Source organism: Eretmochelys imbricata, chromosome 9 (assembly GCF_965152235.1).
Source record: "Eretmochelys imbricata isolate rEreImb1 chromosome 9, rEreImb1.hap1, whole genome shotgun sequence".
Taxonomy (NCBI): Eukaryota; Metazoa; Chordata; order Testudines; family Cheloniidae; genus Eretmochelys; species Eretmochelys imbricata.
In genome coordinates, this window is record NC_135580.1 from 9874424 (window position 1) to 9898510 (window position 24087).

At 39.0% G+C, this 24087-nt stretch overlaps 1 protein-coding gene across 3 annotated transcripts in view; it reads right to left on the reverse strand.

Moving 5' to 3' along the window:
- Window positions 1-24087, reverse strand: part of ATP11B (ATPase phospholipid transporting 11B (putative)) — a 115597-nt gene that overhangs the window by 61119 nt on the left and 30391 nt on the right. For all 3 annotated transcript variants that reach the window (XM_077825773.1, XM_077825772.1, XM_077825774.1), the window contains exons 2-10: window positions 17560-17676; window positions 16534-16623; window positions 13983-14063; window positions 6527-6634; window positions 6198-6326; window positions 5021-5124; window positions 3511-3558; window positions 767-831; window positions 161-242 (exon numbers count right to left, since the gene is read on the reverse strand). In XM_077825773.1, coding sequence (XP_077681899.1) covers window positions 161-242; window positions 767-831; window positions 3511-3558; window positions 5021-5124; window positions 6198-6326; window positions 6527-6634; window positions 13983-14063; window positions 16534-16623; window positions 17560-17676 — 824 coding nt within the window. The remainder of the gene's footprint in view (window positions 1-160; window positions 243-766; window positions 832-3510; window positions 3559-5020; window positions 5125-6197; window positions 6327-6526; window positions 6635-13982; window positions 14064-16533; window positions 16624-17559; window positions 17677-24087) is intronic.

Below are 24087 nucleotides of genomic sequence, written 5' to 3' on the forward strand. Positions count from 1 at the left end.
ATTACAATTACACCAGCCTGCAGAAGGCCTAGCATTTACAATAGCTCTCTTTGTCTATGTACTGACAAAAACATAGGCAATTAATTTTTTTAATTACTGCTGAAACACCGAGTTTAGATTCTACACATAAATAAGACAGTATAACACATACAGTACATACTTTTCTACTGCTGATCGTTTCTGAGATTTACTCTTGTAATTTAATGCCATCTTTGTCTCCATACCCGTATACACAGCAACACCTGAAAAAAACAGAATACTTCAGTTTCTGTTCAGGTACAGCTTGGTATTTTCTACAAAAATTAGAGGGGTTGCTACTTGTAATGTGCACTCAGACAGCATGGTGAGGCTAGTTAGACTTTTCGGTGGCATTCTGTGATGATAAAGCAGAGTTTTGGAATTAATTTTAGCACTTGCTAATACTGCTCAATGTTAGGTCTGTACTGTTCCCTGATAAATAATTAAGGGTATAGAGGTCAGAATATAAATGCCCTAGAGTAGGTCTTAAACACTGGAAACAGACAGCAGTGTCAGAGCCACCTATCTAATGGACTCATTACTGCATTATTAAACCGAAAGACAGATTTGATATCCCACAGGGCTCTCTGGTCATAGTCTCGTCCCCTTCAGCCATAATCATACCCCATCTACAGGTAACCCCCAGTAGGGCTGTTAAAATATCTTCAATATGAGGGAGAAAATTAGGCCACAATTCATCAACATGTTTTAAGAAGACACTGTTAAAAATGTTTCGATGTCTACAAACCAAAAATTTCTTTTGTGTTTTTTAATCTTGCTCCTCGAAGTAACAGACTTTCAGGCCCAAGAGGTCTAAAAAGAAATAGATACATCAGCATTTTTTTTTTAAAGCACAATATTTAAGAATGGCTATTTTTAAAATCTAGGACATCAACACATTTTGAATTCTAAGGATCCCTTTAAATTAATTTGTATTAGCTGAAACTGGTGCTGTGGAAAGCACAGCTGTAGTTATCAGGAAGGTTAATTTAAGGTAAGAGTGGTATGTATATGTTCCATCCCAGTGTTTGGACCATCTTTGGAAATTGTCAAAAAAGTTAGCTTAAAGTCAAGCAAAAAAAGTAAAATTTCCTTATTTTGCCTGAAGTGGTTCCAACAGAAATTGAAATGGAAAAAAACTCCAATGGAGAGGCAGACACCAGAATTAAAAACTAAACACTAAGATGTACAGCTTATTAGCCTCCTGTACAGTTTAGTGTTGATTTTTCACTCTTTCATAACCAGTAGCAACAATAGCTCATGACTACCATTTACATAAACAAAGTACCTGATCCTTCAAGTTCAGTTGAAAACATAACCCAGATTTAAAAAACTGTGTTCTCAAAAGACAGACTTTTATGCTAGACTAACTGTAGCTACACAAGCAATTGCCATAGTTGCATCTACAACCACAGTAACTGTATGTGGAAATTATGCACTTGAGCGTGTGACATTTGCTTTAATTTTTTTCCGGTATAAAATCACTGTTAGAAAGAATTCAACCCAAACCTGAGTAAAATTTCTTATAATGTAAATATTTCTTAGGCGATTTGCAAAGTTTTAATGGAAAAAAAAAAAAAAGCAATATAGTACACTTGAAGAAGAGAAGATTTTACATGTTCAGGTAAATTATGTTCTCCTAAGAAGCCGTACCCATATTGCTGGACTCAAATGGTTTTACAGTCAATAAAAGCAGTTTAGCTAGCTCAGAATACATAGTTCAATCAGTGCAGTACAAGCAAACCTGGTTTCTTTTTGATGGTAAAGAGATATGAGCTCTGTCTACTGGTGGAGCTGTAAGTGTGTCATCACACATGGTTTAAACTGGTTCTGCTATACTTTTCAACTGAATTAATTTTGAGATTAATCCTGGAGCTGAACATGAAAAGCTTGGCAATAATATATTCTGAAGACCTGCAAATGTGGTAGCAACCGAAAGAAAACCTTTGGGAATGCCCTGTTTTTGTTGTTCAGGCATAGGCTCTGGGGCTGAAAGATGTGTCTTCTGTCTCCACACTTCATGCAAGACCTTTGAAAAGAGCTCAGGCAAATCATTTATTCACCCTTTATTCAAATGTACTCATCTTTAAAACTGACATAATATTTACCAACCTCACAGAGGTATTGAGAGCATCACTTCAATCACATTTATAATGATTTTTATAATTTTCCAATAAAAGGCACTATATAAGTGCTGAAATATAAACTTGTTTCAGAGGTTATTCAGTTAGTGGAAAAAGGGCCTTAAAAAAAATAAATAAAAAAAAATCAGAACCAGTCCAAGAAGTTCATTCTTAACTGGTTCTGATTTTTTTAAGGCCTTTTTCCCCACTTAACTGAATAATCTCTTTAACAAGTTTATAATTGAGCACTTATATAGTGCCTTCTATCTGAAGATATAAAAATTTATTTAAACGTTAATTAAGTAAGCTTCCCAATTTGGTTGTGAGCTCAGTAAACATGTCAGTTTTAAAGATGAGTAAATTGAAGTACAGGGTGAATAAATGATTTGACCAAAGTCTCAAATGAAGTGTGGAGACAGAAGATAGATCTTTCATCCCTAAGGCCTATGCCTGAACAACAAAAACAATTAAAAATGAACTTCTTGGGCATTAAAATATCAAACAAGTCATAGGAAGGAACTGGTTTGTTAATGAATACATTTATTATGTATGAAAGAACATTTTAAAGATAGAGAGGACCAACTTTTCAAGAGGTCTCAACACCTACCAGCTCTACTCTCAATCTGGGCGCTAAGTACTCTTGAAACTCTGGACACTTCTTTTAGGTGCCTATATGGGAGCTAATATCAGTTGAAAATCCAGTCTTAAATCTCTGAACTTCTTTACTGCTTGACCCTTTTGATAATTTTTGCCGCATTTTAAATGCGTATTCCATTTATTTCAATGGACAGGAAAACCTCTTACACCAGGCATGTTCACAGGTGTTGTGCATTTATACGCTCTGCAACATTTAAGTAGTTAAATACCTAGTGATAGTGCACATTTATTAAATGTTAAAACAAAAAAAAAAGCCCCAGCAGGGTAATAAGCCAGTAATTCCCACTGATTGCAACAGGAGCGGAGAGTGCTCCGTGCCTCTGATCATCAAGCCATGGGTATCTACTGCATTACAAGACATAGAATTGTAAGTTACAACACTTCTCACAAATATGACATGCTAACTTCATACACACATTTTAAAAATATTCAAATGCCAACTTTACAAAAAGCAAGTTAATTCAAGTGGTGAAACTAACACTTAAAATTACTATAAACTAAACTTTGGAAAACAAGTAAGTTTAGTTTTAACTACTTCAACTGTCTAATCTAGTTTTACTTGACTCAACCTTTACTATGGAGTTGAAGTAGCATCTGGATAATAAACTATTACCCTTTTCCATTCCATGATAATTTTATGATGGTCATGTTCGATCACCTTAGCTTAGCTTTTAAAGTTTTATTAAGTTAGCTTTACAAACATTTTACTTACCGCACAATTTCCTCAATTTGATGACTTATAGTTATTCTTCCAACAAATCTATGAAAAAAGGTCATATGCCAGAATGTTGGTGTACAAACTCCAATATAAAAAAAGTCTTTATTTCATTAATGCAAGGAAAGCATAACATAAATGCGGTATGCGCCAGATGGAATATCCCATCCTTGATTTACAGTCTGTTTTATTAATGGGCAATACATTAACCTTGGTGATAATTTTGAGGTATGCTTCAAGAAGTCATCAACAAGAGCTATGAATCATCCCCCCTTCAAGAAAATGAGCTGAGTGATTTTAGAAATAACCCATACAACTCAATTTATGAAATCAGATAAAAAATATCTTTTGTTAAGTTGGTTGAACCTCCCCCTACCAAATGATTACATGTTCCAATCAAGAAATATAATTCCTTTAAAAAAAAAAAAAAAAAAAAAAAGGCAAAGTTACCAGTACATTTTTCATCTGAAATGAATAGTAATTTCACATCTAACAAAGTAGATGAATAAACTATCCAGTTACTTTCAAATTCTTCGGTGACTGAAATGTCAAAAATATTTTGTATGCCTTATAACACCCTGATATGAAATGACTGTAAAAGTTCACTATCATTGGTTTACTAGTTCTTTACTGACATCACTAATTCTATGACCTTTACAATCCACTTGAGATTCAGTGTTCAATAACTAGTTAAGCAAATATACATTCATGTTTTGAATCTGAAATTCCACAAGGATCCAAATACTCAGTTAAAATAAGCTACTGTCCACATAATATGATAACTTTCATGTATATTCATTTTAGTAATCAGCTTCTATTAAAGCTAGTCATTAATAAAAAAATCATGCAAAGTTACTATTATGCTATGAGTAAGAAATATTTACAGGGTCATAGACCTACACATAGCATACATTTGTTAGGAAAACACCCTTTTAAAAAGTCTATTACACTGCTTGCTGACAGTAGCTTTTAAATGAGACATGTTGGTGTAGTAAGGGTTTACTAAACTACTCTTTTGCTACTGGGAAACAGTTCAAATCTTGCTTAGGCTGTAAATGAAAGTAAATTTTGGGGTATATGGTCTTAGTAGAAAATCAAAACAAAATCACACAATTTGAGACACTTTAATTTATAACCAAAGAAAGGGGAGTTAAATATTCAGGACTGAAGTGTTTTGGCAGAACCACGTACAGCTCGTCTTTTTCCACAATTCCTGCTCAAGCACTGTTACTTTTAAAAGTTGTGAACAAATTTACTGCTTAACAAGCGATGTAGAACCATGTTGGAGTTAAAATGTAAACAATAAAAATCAGAAGGCTCTTTCCCTTTTTGCAGCTTTAAGCAGCATAGGGATTTACATACAAACTCCGACATTTGTTTAATAAAACCTGAAATGTACAACAATACACAGAGAGAAACTTTCCTCTCAGCAAGATCCATATAATTAACCACCATCAGAAATTTTGCGTTTAAATCAACTTCAAAATTATGAAGAATAAAATGACACCTGTATAGGTCTGCTTCTGGCTGTTGACATTCTATAACAGCTACGAGTGTGTCCAGGTTGGCAACTGACTGTAATACTGCTGTTTCTGGGACTGCAACATGAGTCTGAAAAAACACACATTTCTATATATGAGAATTTCTCAATGATACAGAAAGGTACTAGTTTGTTGGCATTTCTTTGGTCAAGGAAAGCCTCTGGAACCCTGAAAAGGGTCATGGATTTTGTATATGAAAGCATCACATCTTGTACACTGACAGATGTTTCACCATTATGACACTGCAAACTACCATTTAAAGTACTGCAATAATGTTCCTTAAAAGTGATTAATGTGGGTTTTTTCTGGCCAAGTTAATTACCATTTATAACATTTCTTACATTACCAGATCAAGCAAGGTTCTTGGTCCTATTAATATACTGCAGCTCAAACCAAAAAATAAAATAAACAGGGATACTACAGTTCTGATATATTAAGATACACCTAATAACTAAAGGTCAGATTCTGCTATTCTTACTCTCACTGAGTAGTACACCTTACTTAAAAAGTAAGCCCACTGATTTCAAGGGGGTTGGGTGCTACTCAGTTTGAGTAAGGGTGGCAGAATAAGATCTTATGTGTAGCACAAGAAGGTAAAACAGCAGATTATGACGTATCGTGATATTAAAAATAGCCTTGCTATGTGCTCAAATAAGTTAATTTTTATCTTAACTATATTTTGATAAGTACAGAACCTAGACACTCTCTTTACTTTTAGTAAAACTGCTAGCACATTAACAACAAGGAGTCTGGTGGCACCTTAAAGGCTAACAGATTTATTTGGGCATAAGCTTTCGTGGGTAAACCATCACTTCTTCAGATGTGAAGAAGTGGTGTTTTACTCACAAAAGCTTATGCCCAAATAAATCTGATAGTCTTTAAAGGTGCCACCAGACTCCTTGTTGTTTTTGTGGATACAGACTAACACAGCTACCCCCTGATACTTGCTAGCACATTGTGGGAGCTGTGAGAAATGTTTAAAAAAAGTAAAATTAGACACACAAAAACCTCCCATTTGAGTCATTAACAGAGAAATTTAAGGAAGCTGGCCTTTACTAAGTTAGCAAAGGCTGTAAGTTGATTTGACTCTTATTTCTACGTTGCATTTCATACTACAAAACTGCATATGTTTAGATTACCAACCTTAAGATTAGTTTCTCCATCCAAGCTAGCAGTAGTAACATGACACGAACCATCCACTCTATCGGAGGACAGAAGTACAAGATCAACAGGGAAAGTCTCATCTTTGGCTACTCTGACAATATCACCCACCTGAAAGATAAACAAAAATGAGAGTATGCTTTTGAAAAAGAATAGATTAAGAATTTATTTTAACAGTTATTCAAAATTATAATGCAATAGACCACCATAAAATTGCAATGCAGCAAATGAGCATTTTGCTGAAATGAACTGGCATAACTATAGTTCTAAAGAAGAAATACACTGTTTTCTGCTAGTTACTAGATACATACCCTAATGTTTTTTGATCTAGTTTTTACAAGGCCACCACTTCGAACAACATAAACTGGAGCTCCATTTACTTCATTGTCTGCTTTATGTCGTAACCAGTCTTCATACCCCTGCAGAAATACAAGATTGAATGTTATATTTTAAACAGCTATATACTTTTCTAAGAGTAACAAAGTAGTTTGAGGCACCATAGCTTTGCAAACAAGCAACCAGCTGTGTGACCAAAAGCATGTCACCAGACCTCTGTTCTATTCAGGTTCGACTGCACCCATCACTGTGCAGTCGAAGCACCCTCTGTTTTCACTAGTTTCAGATTTGTTAAATAAAGATAAAAAAACATAGCACATGTAATGTAGAATTATGGAATCTTATTACTATTTTAAAACAAATATCTGCGGTGAAGGTTCCATAAGAAGAGTTAAAACAACTGCTCATGCAACCTGAGAGCCTCACAATGTCTAAGTGGATTAAGGCAACTGAGTAGGGAATAGAAACAATCATTCCCAGTGTCTCATTTACTGATTTATTAAAATAACCCCCTTTTCTGTTGAACTATGCAATTCCCAGAGAGCTTGCTCTAGCATCTTTCTGAGCAACAGCCGAGGCACCTGTTCTTGCAAAGAGATTTTAACTTCTATGGTGTGGAGTTGACATTCATGTTTTGTTGAGCAAGTGGAAATGACAGCGTATGTGAGAAAAACAGTCAGGTACAAAGTCTTAATTCATCCAGAGCGTGCCAGGGCAAAGGTTTAGAGTGACTAATCAACCTGGATTTTTAATAGAGAAGACCATCCAACATTTTCCCCTCCAGATATTCAAAAAAATCAAAGGAGGGTACATGTCCTGTTTTATATTTTCTTTGTACATCAGTTAATATATTACTTGTTTACTTGTACATCTCCCAATAAATTTGTGGACAGACAGTAATAGGTATATCCTGGAAGATACTTTTGATATGCAGGAGACAATGGATTGTCCAGCATTCATATGAATTAAACGGCTATCTGTATTCCTGAAACTAAGATTAATGTTAATATTATTTGTATTATTGTACTGCCTAGGAGTCCCAGTCATGCACCAGGACCCCATTGTGCTAAGGGTGCTCAAACACAGAACAAAAAGACAGTCCTTGCGCCAAGAAGCTTAAAATCTAAGTATATAACAGAGAAGTTCTTGAGCCAGTAATTCTTAGCAGCAATGTATTTTGCTGTTTCTTGGTTAACTCTGGCTATGGTTCACTGTTAAATAATTTTTCTACCAATGTTTCATTCACAAGTATATGTGTCTTGTACTCTCAATTCAAAGTAGGCCTGGTGAGCGAGTAAGCAAGCTCACAGCTGTGCATAAAATTCAGATGTGAACATTTAATAAAGTTTGACTTGATAAAAAGCGAAGCCTGCAGCAGATTTACCATTTCTATATAAAAAGCTGAATGCTACTCAAAGTACTAAAAGTGTGTTCATCAACTACTTCTAAAGATTACAGCAAAGGTCACAGTTTTCTGTGAAGATCTAGGGTACTTTTGATAACATAGTAAATTCAGTGAGACAAATATTCAAGGGCATTTTCATTTAATATGGAGAAGTCACTTTCCACTGACGCTTGAGAAAGATTCATTACCTTACTTTGCCTCAAATGGACAAAACAGCCAACCAACTCTAAAGTACTACCTCCAGTATCTTTATAAATTTATACCACATCTTATACACCATCATATATTCTATACTTGTCATATGCAATATTAAAGAAATCTGCTTTAGGGATGTTTTAGAGGATTTTTTAGAAGCCTTATTGTGTGTATTTTCATCTTTCTCTCTCCACCTGCAAAGCTGCGGAGATTAGTTACCATGATTCCAACTGTACAGAGGTCACAAGCAACCATAAAAAAAACTGGAAAGCTATTTTTATTGCTTTTCCGTACATAAAAATATGACAAAGCAGTCTGCTTTCTTGGAACCTTGCAGACCTAGAAGGGAGTATGGGGTCTCACTGAAATGCTGGGAATATCACAACCCCAATGAGATTGTTTCTGGCCTTGGAATGCCACAAGACACTGGACCTGAATGTTTTGATATTCACATATAGAAAAGTTGTTACTGATACAGAACTAAATCTTGCTTGTCCTGAACCTTGGACTAGGGTTAATTTGGGGGGGGGGGGGTTGACAGAGGAAATATTTCTATGGAAAGTTTATTGAGGCAGTCAAAGGGGTATGATAGGTTTATCATCTATCAACTGGTTCTTAATTTATAAAATTGATATCACCTCCATACATGGTGTTTATTATACATAAAATATAAGCATTTTGCCCAATTATACTCTGAATTCAGCCACTGAATGAGATTTTTCTTCTTTCGGGTTAAAGAGTGTCCTGGAAACAGAACACTTTATTTAAAAAATGACCTGATATTGGACGATCCCACACATGACTAATGAATGGAGAAAAAAACCCGAAGTACCGTATTCTGTGTTTCCAAGTTTACAGTCTTATGTTACTAATACTCAGAAGGCTAACCCAATTCTTTGAGGGTGTGGAACAATGAGTGACCTAGACAAATTGGAGGACTGGGCCAAAAGAAATCTGATGAGGTTCAACAAGGACAAGTGCAGAGTCTTGCACTTAGGAAGGAAGAATCCCATGCAGGGGACCGACTGGCTAAGCAGTTCTGCAGAAAAGGACCTGCAGAGTGGACGAGAAGCTGGATATGAGTCAGCAGTGTGCCCTTGTTGCCAAGAAGGCCAACGGCATATTGGGCTGTATTAGTAGGAGCACTGCCAGCAGATCAAGGGAAGTGATTATTCCCCTCTATCTGGCACTGGTGAGGCCACACCTGGAGTATTGTGTCCAGTTTTGGTCCCCCTACTACAGAAGAGATATGGACAAATTGGAGAGAGTCCAGCGGAGGGCAACAAAAATGATTAGGGGGCTGGAGCACATGACTTATAAGGAGAGGTTGAGGGAACTGGGGTTATTTAGTCTGCAGAAGAGAAGGGGGGTTGGGAGGGGGGATTTGATAGCTTTCAAATACCTGAAGAGGGGTTCCAAAGAAGATGGAGCTAGGCTGTTCTCAGTGGTGGCAGATGACAGAAGCAGCAGCAATGGTCTCAGGTTGCAGTGGGGGAGGTCTAGGTTGGACATTAGGAAACACTATTTCACTAGGAGGGTGGTGAAGCACTGGAATGCGTTACCTAGGGAGGTGGTGGAATCTCCATCCTTAGCGGTTTTTAAGGCCTGGCTAGACAAAGCCCTGGCTGGGAATGATTTAGTTGGGGTTGGCCCTGCTTTGAGCAGGGGATTGGACTAGATGACCTCCTGAGGTCTCTTCCAACCCTAATATTCTATGATTCTAACGAAGAAGAAAGAAGAGAAGGCTTATTTGGGTCATGTAAATCCCAGTGCCATTAAAATTCTCTTGTTTCTGAGCAACACAACTGCTAAAAAGAATACACATTAGGAACTAGGGCTGTCAAGTGAAGAAAAAAAACTACTCATGATTAATTGGGCAATTAAAAAAATTAGTCACAATTAATTGTGCTGTTAAACAATAATAGAATACCATTTATTTAAATATTTTTGGATGTTTTCTACATTTTCAACTATATTGATTTCAATTGCAACACCGAATACAAAGTGTATAGTGCTTACTTTATATTTATTTTTGATTACAAATATTTGCACTGTAAAAAACAAAAGAAATCGTATTTTTCAATTCACCTAATACACGTACTGTAGTACAGTCTCTATCATGAAAGTTGAACTTACAAATGCAGAATTATGTACAAAAATAACTGCAATCAAAAATAAAACAATGTAAAACTTTAGAGCCTACAAGTCCACTCAGTCCTACTTCTTGTTCAGCCAATCACGCAGACAAACAAGTTTGTTTACATTTGCAGGAAATAATGCTGCCTGCTTCTTGTTTACAATGTCACCTCAAAGTGAGAACAGGTGTTCACATGGCACTGTTGTAGCCAGCATTGCAAGGTATTTACGTGCCAGATTTGCTAAAGATTCATATATCCCTTCACGCTTCAATCACCATTCCAGAGGACATGCGTCCATGCTGATGATGGGTTGTGCTCGATAGTGATCCAAAAGCAGTGCGAACCAACGTATGTTCATTTTCATCATCTGAGTCAGATGCCACCAGCAGAAGGTTGATTTTCGTTTTTGGTGGTTCCGGTTCTGTAGTTTCCGCATTGGAGTGTTGCTCTTTTAAGTCTTCTGAAAGCATGGTCCACACCTCATCCCTCTCAGATTTTGGAAGGCACTTCAGATTCTTAAACCTTGGGTCAAGTGCTGTAGCTATCTTTAGAAATTTCACACTGGTACCTTCTTAGCGTTTTGTCAAATCTGCAGTGAAAGTGTTCTTAAAGCGAACACATGTGCTAGGTCATCATCCGACACTGCTATAACATGAAATATATGGCAGAATGCAGGTAAAACACAGCAGAAGATATACAATTCTCCCCCAAGGAGCTGAGTCATAAATTTAATTAATGCCTTATTTTTTTTTTAACGATCATCATCAGCATGTCCTCTGCAATGGTGACCGAAGCATGAAGGGGCATACAAATGTTTAGCATACCTGGCACATAAATATCTTACAATGCTGACTACAAACGTGCCATGCAAACCCCTGTTCTCACCTTCAAGTGACATTGTAAACAAGAAGCGGGCATCATTATCTCCTGGAAATGTAATACCAACTTGTTTGTCTTAGTAATTAGCTGAACAAGAAGTAGGCCTGAGTGGACTTGTAGGCTCTGAAGTTTTAGATTGTTTTGGTTTTGAGTGCAGTTATGTAACAAAAATGTTTTTACATTGTAAGTTGCATTTTCATGATAAAGAGCTTGCTCTACAGTACTTCACCACAACATGCTGGTGATGCCTCACACACTATGGAATCCTGCTACAGACTGGAGACAGCCTACAGTGGTCACAAAACTTACTGGATTTAAAATATCATACCATCTTGAAGTATTTTAATACCCTAATTTTAAGAGGCACTATTTCTCTTCCCTCTACTCCCTCCACTGCAACGTTGCAACTGATTGGCTCCAGTCTAACAGAGTTATGGAGTTCTGTGATGTGTCTTGAAATGGGTGCAGCAAACGGTGGGGAGTCACACAAACAGAAAAAGATCACTTCAGTATTTCATATCCTGAATGACCGTCTTACCCTTGCCATTTGGGGAATTCCACATATAATTCTGAAGTTCACAGAATCGTAGAACTGGAAGGGACCTTAAGAGGTCATCTAGTCCAGTCCCCTGCACTCGTGGCAGGACTAAGTATTATCTAGACCATCCCTGACAGGTGTTTGTCTAACCCGCTCTTAAAAATCTCCAAAAATCTTTCCACAACCTCCCTAGGCAATTTATTCCAGTGCTTAACCATCCTGACAGTTAGGAAGTTTTTTCTAATGTCCAACCTAAACGTCCCTTGCTGCAATTTAAAGCCCATTGCTTCTTGTTCTATCCTCAGAGGTAAAGAACAATTTTTCTTCCTCACCCTTGTAACAACCGTTTACATACTTGAAAACTGTTTTCATGTCCCCTCTCAGTCTTCTCTTTTCCAAACTAAACAAACCCAATTTTTTCAGTCTTCCCTCATAGGTCATGTTTTTTAGACCTTTTTTGGTTGCTCTTCTCTGGACTCTCTCCAATTTGTCCACACCCTTCCTGAAATGTGGCACACAGAACTGGACACAATACTCCAGTTGATGCCTAATCAGAGCGGAACAGAGTGGATGAATTACTTCTCATGTCTTGCTTACAACACTCCAGCTAATACATCCCAGAATTATGGTGGGTTTATTTTTTTTTGGTTTTTTTTGTCTTTTGCAACAGTGTTATACTGTTGACTCATATTTAGCTTGCGGTCCACTATGACCGCCAGATCCCTTTCCACAGTACTCCTTCCTAGGCAGTCATTTCTCATTTTTATGTGTGTAACCGATTGTTCCTTCCTAAATGGAGTACTTTGCATTTGTCCTTATTGAATTTCATCCTGTTTACTTCAGACCATTTCTCCAGTTTGTCCAGATCATTTTGAATTTTAATCCTATCCTCCAAAGCACTTGCAACCTCTTCCAGCTTGGTATCATCTGCAAACTTTATAGTACTCTGTATGCCATTATCTAAATCATTGATGAAGATATTGAACAGAACCAGACCCAGAACTGATCCCTGCAGGACCCCACTCGTTATGCCCTTCCAGCATGACTCTGAACCACTGGTAACTACTCTCTGGGACCGGTTTTCCAACCAGATTTGCACCCGCCTTATAGTAGCTCCCTCTAGGTTGCATTTCCCTAGTTTATTTATGAGAAAGTCATGTGGGACAGTATGAAAAGCTTTAGTAAAATCAAGTTATACCACGTCTACCGCTTCACCCCTATCCATAAGGCTTGTTACCCTGCCAAAGAAAGCTATCAGGTTGGTTTGACTTGATTTGTTTTTGACAAATCCATGCTGTTACTTATCACCTTATTATCTTCTAGATAGTTGCAAATTGATTGCTTAATTATTTGCTTTATTATCTTTCCAGGTACAGAAGTTACGCTGATTGGTCTGTAATTCTCCAGATTGTCCTTATTTCTCCTTTTTATAGATGGGTACTATATATTTGCCCTTTTCCAGTCTTCTGGAATTTCTCCCATCTTCCATGACTTCTCAAAGATAATCAGTAATGGCTCAGATATCTCGAGTTGTTGAATTTTAATCCTATTTTGCAGGTAACAATTAAGCCTTGCCAAAAGCCCTACCAGCATTAATATACTTCAGGGATAGTGAAATATAGTCAGATCTCTTTGTTTAGGTTACAAACAATATTTTTGTAAGGTTAGGATATTAATTGATTTTCTGCCTCTAATCAATATGTAACTGTAAAGTGATTACCTCCAATCATCTGACAGCTGTGTGAATGCCTAGATTTCTGCCCCAGGGGAGGACTTAAGCTTTTCCTGCCTAGGGCACCATTCTACACTGGCAAGAAAAGCTCTCTATGCTGCTCTTGGGGCTCTCTTAACTGCTGCCAAACAACACGCAGGTACTTTTAATGCATCACCCACCCCAAGTCTCTTTCCTGGTCTGTATTATGTACGAGGATTCCTTTATAATGTGTACTGAGGTGTGCCAAGGGAATAAGTGAGAGGCATTAGGAAATGGTCTTATAACAATTGATATACAAAGTCTAGACAAAAATGTCTTTTGACAGTCATTCCTGTGCATTTAAGGATGTTACAATGAGTCATTGGGTGCCTGACAGCTAAGCAGAGCTCCCCAGTTTAAGCTTCTGGCGGGCAACATTTTAAACACATTTACTGATTTCTTTCTAGAAACTATGTGTGCGCTTTACTGCTTAGAGTGTCTAACAAATCCTGACTACACTATTTAAAGAAAAGATTAAGAAACTGTTTAAAAAGGAATCATGCTATTTAGGCTAATTTCATACCTGTTTTATGGCTGTTACAGTTATGACAAAGAACAATGGCAATCCGCTTGTAATAGGACTGGTAGGTGTATCTATCATAAGCTATAGGAAAAGAGAATGAGGATAATGTTAGTACCAGATTATTCTTAAAATCTTACAAAACCAAAGGCAATAACATTTTACACCACATGAGCAAAATTATGTAAATCAGAGAGGCTCTTTATTATATATTCTATAGTCATTCTAGTGCAAAACTCCCCTTGATGTCAGAAGCAGTTCTCCTAAAAGGTGGCAATACTGACATACAGTGCAGACAGAAAATCTATGGATCACAGAAGAGAATTTCTCTTGCAGTTGGTAGTGTGCATCACATTTTGATTTTAAGATTCTTAACCAACGAAAACAAGAATTTATTTTCTCCTACCAAGTTGAGTTAAGATATACATTATATGAAACTGCTTTTTTACACCATACAAAGAACTAGCTTACAACAAAAAACGTAGGATAAAAGACATCTTAAATTCAGACTGAAAACTGAAAGCACAAATTTCCTAAGGCTTTATCTCTGGCACATAAATTAAAGAATCCCCTTGCACATAGTACTGCTTTCTGTCTTCCATAAGAGAACCTTGCAGATTTTACAATTTGTGCTACCACTGTTGTGGTGCCAACTTCAATGCAAACACTAAACATGTGTGCACGAGCCTGTATGGGTTTTTCTCTACTGCAGGAACAGTACTACTTTACAGGATAAACTAACTGTATTAAAGGGCTGCAGAGAAAGGATACAGAGGGAAAACAGTTATTGAAAACATTAATATTAATTTAAGAAATTTATTAGGTTTACCTGAAATTTAACTCATTGCCTTGGGAAGCACTACCAAATAAATCTTGCATAGAGAGTTTTAAAAAGTTAAAGGTTAGAGAAAATAGCTTGGGCAACAGCAGGGCCTGTTCATGATCTTTTTACTCTCAAATTTACCAGAGTTAAAAAAATATGGCAAATTCCAGTCTGAGCGAGAGAACTTGTGTTCTGCTATTATACAGCCAGACAGGATTTCAGCCTGGAAACATATCTTATACCAAGAAGAATACTATAACATAGACAAAGATTGTGCAGAACCAAGTGGACCATGAACAGTAGTAAATAAAAATCTACTTTGATAAAGTAGATAGGAAAAGAAATGATGCTCTCAAGTTTCCAAGAGGATAAAGGATGGGCATATTGGGTCAGACCAATGGGTCATTTAGCCCAGTTCTCTGTCTTCCGACAGTGGCCAATGACAGGTGTTTCAGAGGGAATGAACAGAACAGGCAATCATCAAGTGATCCAACCCCTGTTGTCCACTCTCAGCTTCTGGCAGTCAGAGGCTAGCGACACCCAAAGCATGGGATTACATCCCAAACCATCTTGGCTAATAGACACTGACAGACGTATCTTCCATGAATTTATCTAATTCTTTTTTTAACCCCATTATAGTTTTGGCCTTCACTATATCCACCGACAATGAGTTCCACAGATTGACCGTGCATTGTATGAAGAAGTAGTTCCTTATGTTTTAAACCTGCTGCCTATTAAATTTCCTTTGACCACCCATGGTTCTTGCGTTACGTGAAGCAGTAAATAAAATTTCCTTATTCACTTTTTCCACACCATTCATAATTTTATAAATCTCTGTCATGCTGCCCCCAGCCAGTTCTCTCTTTTCCAAGCTGAACAGTCCCAGTCTTTTTAATCCTGCCTCATATGGAAGCTGCTCCATACCCCTAATCATTTTTGCTGCCCTTCTCTGTACCTTTTCCAATGCCAATATATCTTTTTGAGATGGAGAAACCAGAACTGCATGCAGTATTCAAGATGTGACCGTACCATGGATTTATATAGTGGCATTATGATATTTTCTGTCTTATTATCTATCCCTTTCCTAATGGTTCCTAACGTTGTTCGCTTTTTTCACTGCTGCTGCATACTGAGCAGATGTTTTCAGAGAACTATCCACAATAACTCCATGATCTTTTTTTTGAGTGGCAACAGCTAATTTAGACACCATCATTTTGTATGTATAGTTTGGATTATGTTTTCCAATGTGCATTACTTTGCATTTATCAACACTTATCATTTGCCATTTTGTTGCCCAGTCACCCAGTTTTGCGAGATCCCTTTGTAACTCTAGTCATCAGAGGAGTGAAGTTCTGGAACAGCCTTCCAAGAAGTAGTGGGGCAAAAAAACCCTAACTGTCTTCAAGACCGAGCTTGATAAATTTATGGGGGAGGATGGTATGATGAGACTGCCTACAAGGGCATGTAGCTGCAAATACTCAAAATAGTATTTCAAATTTGAGCCTAAATTCAGTACAGTCCAAGTAGTTAAGACTCCAACACCCTTGTGAAATAGTTACTGTGCCTTTAAAAAAAAAAAAGATGAAAAAACTGAGACAGAGTTTAAGTGATTTGCACAAGGCACAGAATGAGTAGCAGAACTGAGAATATAACCCAGAAAATCCTGGTTTCCAGCTCTATATTCCGACTATGGAGTCTCTCTCATTAAATTATAAGTTTTATTCAACTTACCTGAACCAAAAATATAATAAGAAAATAAAAATTGGCTACCCTTCTGAACTGCTCAAATAAATTTTTCGGAATAAAATTCCACACCGTATACTGAAAAGAAAAGAGAAGTGTGGTTATATAACATGACATTGAAAAGCTTTTTAAGGAAAATTTGTGCAATCTCTTCCTAGTCTCTCCCCAACAAATCCCTCAAAACCGTCTCATTCTCCTCTTCCCAAAGTGCTGTACCCTCTTCTCTGTCTTTGGGGTGAGGCAGAGCCAAGGCTTGTCCCTTCTTGTAGACAAGCCAGGAGCTAGGAGAAGCCCAGGCATCGAGGTAGCTGTGCTGGCTGCAGCAGTGCCAGCTGAAGATACCTTCCTACCTATCGGTGTGTGCGCACATGCATGGGTGGGTGGGAGGGCGGGAGAGGTGTCACAGTGGTTCCCCTGGGGACTGCTTTCTCCCTCCCGCTGAGCCAATCAGCTGGATGCAAGATGGCTATTGGGAAGGGGGAAAGATTTACTGAGGCTGCTGCAGCAGCAGACATTGCTTTCTTACCATCCAGTCAACTAAGATATTTATTCTGACCAATTAGGTCCATTCACCCCACCAACGGCCAGACTGTGCACCAGAAAGGAAAAACTCTGTGGGCAGCTCAATGTTCTCTACACTAACATGCTCTTTTTCACATAACAGGCTTGACAATTTGAGAGATGCCCTCTCTAAGTACAGATGTAAATATCTGGAGGTGATGCAGGGAATTGCCAGTGGATCTCATGGTTCAAGACCCATCTTCTTTCTGAGGAATTTTACCTGAGACGGTCGGTCAGTGTGCAATCAGGCTTTTGTGTTTTGAAGGGCAGGGTGATGGGAGCAGAGAGGAGGAGGAGAAGGGGTCTCACTTTTTAAACATTGGTTTTGAAGTCATTTGCTGTTTTAAATGATGTGAAAACACATCACACTACCAGATGCACAGATACTCCACAACATCCTAAGTGATGTTTACTTTTTATCAAATATTTTTGACAAAGTACATGGATCCTTACCTTAGATGAAATGATTCTGTTCTCTGCAAATTTCTGAGGAATATAATGGCCATTCTGGGGGAAACGATTTGCTATGTAAATAGTTCGTGTATCACTTTGATGTGGTGGGTCAAAACCCTGAAAGGTAAAAGTAAAAATCAGTTGAACAACAGGCAGGACATTTTACATCAAAACTATCGTTTCAGATCACAGTTGGCACACAAAATTCTGCTAATCTTTAAACTGAAATTGTGATCCAAATTTTAACAAGAGTCTTAGAATAGCAGATTATGAATTGGACACAAAGATGAACATATCTGGGCCAAAAAGTATATTTTTTTTGCTGTTAGGAGGCTTGCTTTTTAATGTCATTTAAATGCATTTTGATTAATTTGTGTTTTTTTTAATTTCCTATTGTGTTTAAAATTTGACATGGTCAACTGAAAACAACCTTAATTTATGTGGAGTGTGTTCATTCCTTATGGGGGACACATCACAAAAAAATCTTAAGAATCAGAAGAAAGAGCACATACAGGCTATGAAAAATGAGAGTAAAAGTTACTGTCTCACAGTAAAACCAGAAAAAAACAAAACAGAGAAATGGCAGTTTGGCTGAGGGAGGGTATGAGTAAGGCAGAGAGAAGCAAAAATGGAAACCAAAATACAGGAGGAAATTAAAGATATTCAAAGCCGTACTTTTAAAAGCCATACTAATGTTGATCATAATTGAATCATATAAGAAAGTTTAAACAAACAGAAGAGAGTCACACTAACAATGCTACGGTTCAAGTTTGAAAAAAATAATCTGACCAGTGGAAAAATCAAGAAACTGGCCACACATTATTTTCCGTCTTTCCCAAGTAAGTAAATGATTTCCTGCCTCAAAGAACATAAAAGTCTTGCTTACATTCAGAGACTTTATCTTCTAAAATTTCCCACTGTTACCACCAATTCAGGTCCACCAATGATAACAGTGGGAGCACTGTGTTTTGTAGACTTGCTGAGCAGGGTTAGACAAATCTTAGAAGTGAAAATTAATCCCATAGTGCTGCCTCCTCTACAAAGCCTCTTCAAAGAGCAGATACTCCACCTGGGAGCTTGATCCTAGTTCTGGTGCTGCTGTAGCCTACACTGGCAGCTGCTCTGGAATCAGATCCAGCAAAGCCACACCAATATCTGTTGCTGCCCTAGTTTTGGTAGTAGGTCAGGAAGACTCACTACCAAAAAAGTGGGTGGAGGGGGACAGGACAGCAGTGCCTGAGTGCAATGGCTGCTCCAACAGCTGAGCAGGGACAAGTACCAGGAGTCTGCTACGAGACTTGGCCATCTGAAATATTGAAGGAGACCCAGTCTGTTCCTGCATGCCACAACCATTTCCCTCCTTGCAGGGATTAAGCTTGCTTTTCGCCTGCTCTGTCATTTTTGCCTGTTCTCACAAGGAAACAGCAAGCATTATGCGTCAAGAAAGTTAAATTTGGTGGCCAAATCCTAAAATTTGAAAGGTGACCAAATTATTTTGGGGACACATCCTGACCAAAATTGCAAGGCAGGGATGGGGGTGAGAGGGGACTCACAGTGGCACAGGTGCCATTTGTGCCACTGAGGTTAGACCATTCTGGTCAATTTTCCAGAGGGCTGGTCATTACCTCCCAAGCTCAGCAAGGCTGTGTAACCTACCTACAAGTGCTATGGAAAGAAAGACACTCCGGGAGACAACTACTTGACAAGAAGGGGAAAGAACTACTCTTACTGGTAACAAATCTCTCTCCCTCAATAACTGCCTTTATGCATCTCCACTCTTGGGAAATGCTTAGGTGAGTCTGCCCTGCGGAAGAAGAATCTCAGCACTGAGCGGCTGATTACAAGTCACAGCTCCATGCCTTCTTAGCAAGGCTTACTACTGAGGAAGTCTCAGCACCAAGAACTTCTTTTCCACCATATTTTCAGACTTCATACAATTCTGATCCTACAAATTTGGCATTGGGCTTAACTAGACGAGTGATATCTAAGAGTTCCTTTATGGCTCCCTTACCAGATCCTCAGCACTGGACTGCAGAGTGGGGGAGTAGATTTTTAAAGCCAACAGAGGGAGTCTGAGCTAGCCCTTACACTTCCTTTGGGTCTGATGGAAAGCAAATATCAGTTTAGATCAGCAGTTCTCAAACTGTGGGTCGGGACCCCAAGTGGGTCACAACCCCATTGTAATGGGGTTGTCACGGCTGGCATTAGACTTGCTGGGGCCCAGGGTTGAAGCCAAAACCTAAGCCCCACTGCCCAGGGCCAAAGCTGAAGCCTGAGGGCATCAGCCCCGGTTGGTGGGGCTCAGGTTACAGACTCCCTGCCTGAGGCTGAAGCCCTTGGGCTTTGGCTGTGCCCCCCTGCCTGACTGGGGCTCAGGCTTCGGTCCCCCGTCCTGGAGTCGTGTAGTAATTTTTTTCTTTTTTTTGTCAGAAGGGGATGGCGGTGCAATAAAGTTTAAGAACCCTTGGTTTAGACTGCCCTTCAGCGGACGACGGGAGACATCTCATGTGGACGTTAGTAACAAACAACAAGGTATCACAGAATACACATAGCCTAACGCTAGCTTTTTTATCTGCAAAAGTCATGGAATAAACTGGGTAAAGAAATGAAGGCAACAATTAATTAGTCCAAATCCAGCAGAAATAACCACAAACCAACACCAAATGAGAACTGGAGAAATAAGGGGACAATCTGACAAGACTAAACCTGAATAAAGCCACAGAAGTGTTGAATTTAAAAACCCAACAAGGTAAAACAAGCAACACAGAGCAAAATATAAGCATATGCTCTAAGTTTTTCATTATTTCTTCTTTGTAGTATTCCACAGATTCCCAGTTTAGGTAAGATTTTTTTCACCTTTCTGGTAGGCTCATTCCAGTAAATTTGGGTATGTTTTTCAAGGCCTCACTAGTAATATAGATAGGGTTGAAAAGTTCAATTCTTCTGCTTTATAAACTGTAGTGGGAATAAAGAGGCCTTTTGCAATAAAACAACTCGAAGAGGATTCCTTACTGATTAAAAACTATAATCATAGGTAATAAAGGCATCAGACCTTAAAATTAAAGAAGCAATGTCAAGTACTCTGAAAACTGTCATATTAAAATTTCTTTCAGTGCTTTACAAAACCAATTAGAGCTCTATCCCTTCATACTCAATTTGTAAGCATGAAATTGATTGCCAGCAAAAATATGTGATGGACAATGTGATAAATATAAATGCAACAAAACATGGATAAAAATCAAAATACTTTAATCCTGAGTGTTTTGTCATACACTTACACAGTGCTTTTCATTCATTGATCTGAAAAGCACTATACACAAAGATGGGTAAGTACTGCAGAACTTAATTTACTTCAGAAAACATGAAGGAAGCTAATGCAGAAAGAAAGGAGCAAGAACAATTTAGGAAGATTTTACAAAAAGATTTGAAGAAGAATAACCTTTTGGCAGACAAGAAGTGAGAGTCTGTTCTATGTACAGTGGCAAGAAAGAAGGTATGAAGATAAAACTAGGACAAGAACACAAAGGGTATGTCTACACCGGGGGGGGAGGAAGGAGGATGTGGCAGCGAGTCTCAGAGCCCAGGTCAACTGACTCATGGGGCTAGTGCTGTGGGGCTAAAAATAGCAGTGTAGATGTTCGGGCTCAGACTGGAGCCTGGGGTCTGAATCCTTGTGAGGGTGCCAGGCCCCAGAGCCTGGGCTCCAGCCTGAGCCTAAAACATCTACACTGCTATTTTTAGCCCTGTAGCACAAGCACAAGTCAGTTTACGCAGCCTCCGAGACTCACTGCCATGGGTTCTTTTTTTGCAGTGTAGACATACACAAAGGGATTAGTCCTGGGAAAGGACTAGAAACATATATAGGAAACAAAAGAGAGGAAGAAGCTGTTCAGAGCTTTGTAAGGGACAAGTTTAAAAAGCATGAATTTGAGATGGTAAAATACAGAATGATAATGAAAGGATTTTTGTTTGAATGCTGACAGAGAACAAAAGATAGAAGAATGTTTTTAATACCAATATTTTGGATAACTGGAGCTTGTGAATGAATACTTCTTAAACTATTTCTAAAACTATACTAAAGTATACTAAACTATATTAAGTACTGAAATATTTGTGAGTAAGAAAGCATACGTACCTGGTAGATATGAAAAACGTACACAGATTTTTTTTCTTTTTTTTGTTTTGTTTGGAAGGTGCATGGCAACCACAAAATGCTAGGCACTTTCCACACATAAAGCCCTGGTCTCTAGTCTGAAGAAGTTATATTCGAAAGAAAGAAAAGATGAGAGTAGCAAAAGCAGAATAAGCAAACTCCCAAAGTAGATAACAACTGGTGACATTCTGATAATAAAATGGTCTCACCATGCCATTACTTGGTTTTGTTTTTTTTTAAAACTACGGACATTAAAAAATACACAGAGGAATATTCAAAGCCACAAGGGAAGTTAGACACCCAGCTTCCCATAGTGCTTTTAATAATCTCCCCCACAATACTTGGATCCTGCAGGATCCAAGTGTGGAGGGGCTTAGTGTGGAGGGATCCAGGTGTGGGGTGAGAGGGTTCTGTGTGGTGCAATGTGGTTGAATGGGGCTTGATGGGATAGGGTTCCGTGTGAAGCTGGCTGGGGCTCAGTGAGGCAGGGGGCTCTTCCGGGTGGTTTATGTGTAGGGTGGGTGGGCTCTTTGGGGTGAGGGTTCAAGTGCGGGAGGTCTCACTGGGAAATGGTTTGGGTGCAGGGGAGGGGGGTCTGGATGCAGGGGGAAGGGGCTCGCTGAGGGTCTGAGTGCAGGAGGGTTCCAAATGCAGGGGGTGAGGCTCGACAGTGGGGTCTGGGTATGGCAGCGGATGCACAGGGGTTGGGCTGTCAGGGGAGCAGCTCCCCATACAGTGACCCCCTCCCCAAGTGGCTGAGGAGCGATGGGGGCAGGAAGTGGGAAGGGAGGGCGTGGAGCTTCCTGCAGCTGGGGCAGGTTTCTGGGGGTGAATCGGACCTGGCCATTCCTTGCAGGGGAAGAGCAAATCCCTAGTCCTGCCGGGGTTAGCAGCTGAGCCCAGTGCAGGGTAGAAGCCACTGGCCTGGGTGTCCCTAGCCCCTCCCTCCCCCCTACAGTGATTTACTTCCCCAGTGGCTGCTCTAGGTGCCCAAAACAACATGCCCACACTGCTGGGGAGGGGCGCGTGACTGCTCTTGTGGCTTCCTTTTGCTTCCCCATCAGAAAGTAATTTTTATGCGGGGAAGCAAAAAAAAATCTGTAGGGGACATGAATTCCGTGTGCACGTAATGGCACAGAATTCACCCAGGAGTAGATGATGTATCATTTGCCTCTGGAATACAGGTCACTGATTTTTTTTCTTCCATGGACAGAACTTGAATTCAACTAAGTAATACAGAAAATTCTCAGAAAGACATAGAAATAAACAGAATAAATAATATTGTCATTAAACAACACAGCAAAACATAAGTAACCATTAACACTGATCTCTGAAGGAGGAGCCAAAGACATACAATTTTTAAAACAAACAGGAATGGTATCTGGTTATTACTTTTAGTTTACTCCTGTGTTACATAATTTTAAACACCTCCACAAAAGGGAACTGTATATTGCTTTCACCAAACTATTCAGCTGTGGTTTTGTAGATCTTGAAGTTTAGAAACTAAAGTTTCTTCTTTAGCAACACTTGCCAAGACTCTAATAAACACTGTGAAACAAAAGCTAACCCATGAAGAAAATGTAACCTTTTTAACACGACAAATGATAATATATAAAATTCATCACACAAAAGCTTCATTAAGGTTAAGGTGCAGACTCAGTGGTTTAACTGAATATTACCTGTCAAGAATGTTAAAGTTTCCAAAAACAGAACTAAAAACTGTATAAACCCTTTGGCCATTACCCTGCAATGGACTCTGTGCAAGTGGATCCCTGTGGCTGTGCAGAAGTCATTCTAGGATTAGGGCCTTAATCAGCTAGCCACTATGCCTCCGGATAACCAAAGTACTCACCCATAGCCCTGCGTAGGGGAGCCCTGAAACTGTAGGCTACTTAAGGTCCTCAAAACGGCCCATCTTGCCAAACTCTGCAGATCCTCAAGAGACTGCAGAGACTAGGTGCTAAGGGCTCCTCTCCTGTTGACTTCTGATGTATAAAGGAAGGGAGGAAAATGTAACTGGGAAAGGGTGGTGGTGAAAAAAATCTCACTACTTCTCTTGCTACTTCTCAGTCCACACTGAGAAGGTCATGAAGAGTGAACTCCTCCCCCCCCCCATATCCTTACTCTACTATGGCCCAATGTAGGAATCGCCAAGGAGTGAAGACTCCCTCACCTGCTCCCAACTTCCCCATGACCCTTAGAGGCTCTTCAACTCCGTAACAACCGCCACCCCAGCGACCCAAAACAGGCTCACTAAGAAATAATAAGCCTGCTAAGGTTTGTGGAGGGTTGGAGGAGGGGAAAGAGGAAGAAGCACTTGATAAGTATCATTTGGCCCCCTGGGGACCAGCATTCCCTCTCAGCATTAGGTTCAT